Consider the following 4,191-nt stretch of genomic DNA (forward strand, 5'->3'; position numbering starts at 1 on the left):
AATAATATATATATATATATAAATAAAAAAACTAAATAAACACGATAGTCAATTAATAACGGTGGAGTTGTATTAATAGGGAAGACAAAAAAAGTGTTGACTCAAAATCTAATTTGAAAATAACAACACGCATGCACACACACACACACACACACACCCACACACATACAAATATGTATATCTACAGTACATACCTACGCATACAAACAAACAAATGATTAGATACTCTAGCAGCAAGATGAGTAAGTCATATTTCAAAGATAACATATCTAGATCTCGAGATGATGGCGTTGAGTCAGATCCAATATTCACCGCGTTCAGCCACAGCTCCAAAGTTTAAAATAATTTAAAAAAAAAATAGCTTATTTAATAAAAAACAATTAATATTTCATTTAGAAGATTTAAAATTGATATATACATAACCAAAATATAATCTAAAAATTAATTAATTTACGAAAATACATTTACAAAACCCACACACACACACACGTATACAAACATGTACATACGTACAAACATAGATACACACACACAAACACACACACACACACATTAATATAGAATGCTGATTAAAAATACGCCTAACAAGAAACCATCATCCACTTTTTATATTACAAAAAACCAATTCCCAAAATAAAGGAACAAAAAAAAGATCATATATCTTCAACATTCATTTTTCCCGCGCTATTTATTTCTTTGCTGACGGAAGCGGATGATGACGTGACTAGAATATTGACGTCATTTGTGTAGTTCGGAGATTTGCGTTTTTTATTTTTGGAGCCTGAAGTCTGCTTGTGGTAGACTCTGATGAAGAGCGAGGCAAATACAATGGCTACTCCTATGCCACCAGCTACTGTCACCTAGATGGATGGATGGATGGATGGATGGATGGATGTATGGATGGATGGATGTATGGATGGATGGATGTATGGATGGATGGATGGATGGATGGATGGAAGGACGAATGAACGAACAATTGAATGAATGAATAAATGAGTGAATAGGTAGGTTGGATTGGCGCAATGAATAATGAAATGTTGATCTAAAATTTTTAATTACAAATCAAAAGCCTAAATAAATAAAATAAATAATTAATCACACACACACAAACATACACACACACACACAAACGAACCTGATGTCCATAAATTATGCACGACAGCAAAATAGCCAAACCCTGCCTAATAGTCATGACGATGGTGAAAGTGGCCGGCCCGAAATTGGCGATGGTGGCGAAGATGAACAACTGACCAATGGCAGAGGTGATTGAGAGAATGAGAATATGAAGAGTGAAGGATGGATGACGCGAGGCGAAGCTTAACGCCTCCGTGAATGTCCCTGCATGACGTGATCAGATCACGTGATGTGACTATGACGTAGATGATGACGACTGGAGCGATAATGACGATGATGGCGACGAACGTTCGTAACGCAAGAATGACGTGAAGATGATGATGGCAAGTAGATGACTAACGGAAAAAAAACATGAAAAAAAGATATTTTAGTAAAATAAACAATTACGAAAAATTAACAAAAATCGAATTGAATTGAATTGAATGGAAGAAGAGTAACAGAGCAGACGGGCAAGCGAGCAGCAAACCTTGCTCCATCAGTGACACCCAAGTAAGCAAGACAGAGAAAAAGTTGACACCTGCCATCATCTGCAGTGACGTCACCTGGTCGCATTAATTCAAGTTTTTTTTTAATTTCGCAACTTTTATCGAAAAATTATTGAAAATTATTCATGGATAACAAACACCACAATGAACCCATCAAAGAAGCCTTCAAAATCGCAAGAAATGACCTTGAACTTATTGAAGAGGTCATCTTGCCAGTTGGACGTGAACGAATCAAACATGAGGTAGCCGATGAGGATGACGACCCCAGAGATGCTGGTGTGGGTGCTGTCCGATGACTTAGAACCTGCTCGGCATTCAATTGCGTACTTGTGAGTGAGAGATTGAGAGAGAGTGAGAAAGAGTGAGAAAGAGTGAGAAAGAGAGAGAGAGAGGAAATAAAGAAAAATGATTATTTGCTTAGGTTTCAGACGAACTGATGAATGAATGGAAAGTGTTATAAATAGATTTTTCAAGTAGTTACACTCGTACACTGTAAACAATAATCATCATCAGCCTTCTCCTCATCATCATCCCACTCATCTTCATCATCATCATCTTCCTAACCGGAACCAGGTCCGTCTTCGCTGGTAATTAGGAAGATGAAGACCCCGGCAGATATCATGGAAGCAGTGATGTACTCAAAGACGGAATAGGACCTCCTGGAAATTACCCTGCCCATCAGCATCACTGGAATGACTTTTATCGTTTTTGCTAACACCTATGTATGTGTGTACGTATGATAAATATTTGTACAAATGTAGGTACAAATACACAGGTATGTTAAAATGCAGGTGTGTCTGTGTATACACATGAAGGTATTTAGGTTTGTGTATGTACGTACACAGCGTTGCTGTTGTTAACTACTTGTTAAGTTCTATTACAAATCTGAAAATCATTTCAACTTTTTCTTTGTTAATAAGTTACCCTGTAAGAAAACTCATGGCTCAGTTAACAAAATAGTTGACTAATTGATCAAATAACTAATTTATAAATCAATCAATCAATCAATCAATCAATCAATCAATCAATCAATCAATCAATCAATCAATCAATCAATCAATCAATCAATCAATCAATCAATCAATCAATCAATCAATCAATCAATCAATCAATCAATCAATCAATCAATCAATCAATCAATCAATCAATCAATCAATCAATCAATCAATCAATCAATCAATCAATCAATCAATCAATCAATCAATCAATCAATCAATCAATCAATCAATCAATCAATCAATCAATCAATCAATCAATCAATCAATCAATCAATCAATCAATCAATCAATCAACCAACCAACCAACCAACCAACCAATTAACCAACCAATTAACCAACCAACCAACCAATTAACCAACCAACCAACCAATTAACCAACCAACCAATCAATCAATCAATCAATCAATCAATCAATCAATCAATCAATCAATCAAGCACCACCAACTACATCCACCGAACCTGAACAGGGAAGCTGACAAACTTGAGTGCTTCATATTGGCACCAACTGCTCATGATGTTGGAGAATGAACAGTAGATGTACTTGTAGAAAGGAGCTCTATGGCAGGGCTGCTCCAACATGCGAATTCCTACAACAGCTACCACGAACGCAAGCACCCGATTGGCAAACACGATGAACTGTGAGTTGGTGAATCGTTCACCCTTCTGTCTCCCAGTCGTGTTGCTGAAATATTTGAAGATTTTGCTGGATATTTAAATTCATCAAGGCTTTCGATAAACAAGATAATATGAGCATCATCATAAGAATTGTGTCATTCACAACAAACCACAACATAAGAGCAAAACAACAGACAGTAAACAAACAAGCACATCAAAAGATGGATACCAACTCCTTATATTCATACACCATGACTCTCTCTTGCACTATGCCCCATATCAAATAAGAAAGCAGCAGGCCGCAACTGTAGAAACATAACTTGACCGTTGTGGCCACAAATTTGTTTTCAAACGAGAAAAGTGATAAAGTTGCCGATGAGTTTTGTGACGTGTTGTATGCTGGTTTCTTCATATTAATCTCTTCAAATGATGACAACTCCCTGCCATCTATGAACAACTTCAACAACTTCCCACCATACCTGCTACCTTTTTAGGTTTGATTGCAGTGACATGATATTCACATTACTATTAAATTACGGAATTAGATAAAAAAAGTAAATCAATATAATAAATGAATGATTATGAATGAATTATTTAATGAATGAATTATTAAACGAATGATTCATCTGAATTAGTTTAATATACATGTAAAATATAAATAATAACTATCATATTTTAGCCTAGCCATGAGTAAAACCACAAACAACAATCAACATAAAACATTTATATGCAATACCCAACTTGAGTTAGTTAATGGAATCAAATTAATTAATTCAATTAAGTAATTAATTATTAATGAATACAATTAATTATTAATGAACCAAATTATTAAAAAATCTACCAGCTCTTTCCAAGTACTTAGTCCTCTTTATCACAAAAACCAAAAGAAAGCAAGGAATAATAATAGTGGAATAATTGAAAAGATTTGTCAGCAGTCTGTACCACCAAATATCCTGCCA

The 4,191-nt window shown here is 35.1% G+C and overlaps 1 protein-coding gene across 1 annotated transcript; it reads right to left on the reverse strand.

Annotated features, from left to right (window-relative positions):
• Window positions 1-797: 797 nt before the first annotated feature.
• Window positions 798-4,191, reverse strand: HELRODRAFT_141265 (hypothetical protein; the record flags this gene model as incomplete). Its single annotated transcript, XM_009029768.1, has 8 exons — window positions 798-850; window positions 1,126-1,338; window positions 1,601-1,676; window positions 1,805-1,923; window positions 2,190-2,337; window positions 3,077-3,299; window positions 3,466-3,698; window positions 4,054-4,191. Coding segments are annotated over 8 exons (1,203 nt in total), but the record flags the coding sequence as incomplete, so codon positions are not given.

The sequence above is a fragment of the Helobdella robusta genome (genome assembly GCF_000326865.2).
Source record: "Helobdella robusta unplaced genomic scaffold HELROscaffold_62, whole genome shotgun sequence".
NCBI lineage: Eukaryota > Metazoa > Annelida > Clitellata > Rhynchobdellida > Glossiphoniidae > Helobdella > Helobdella robusta.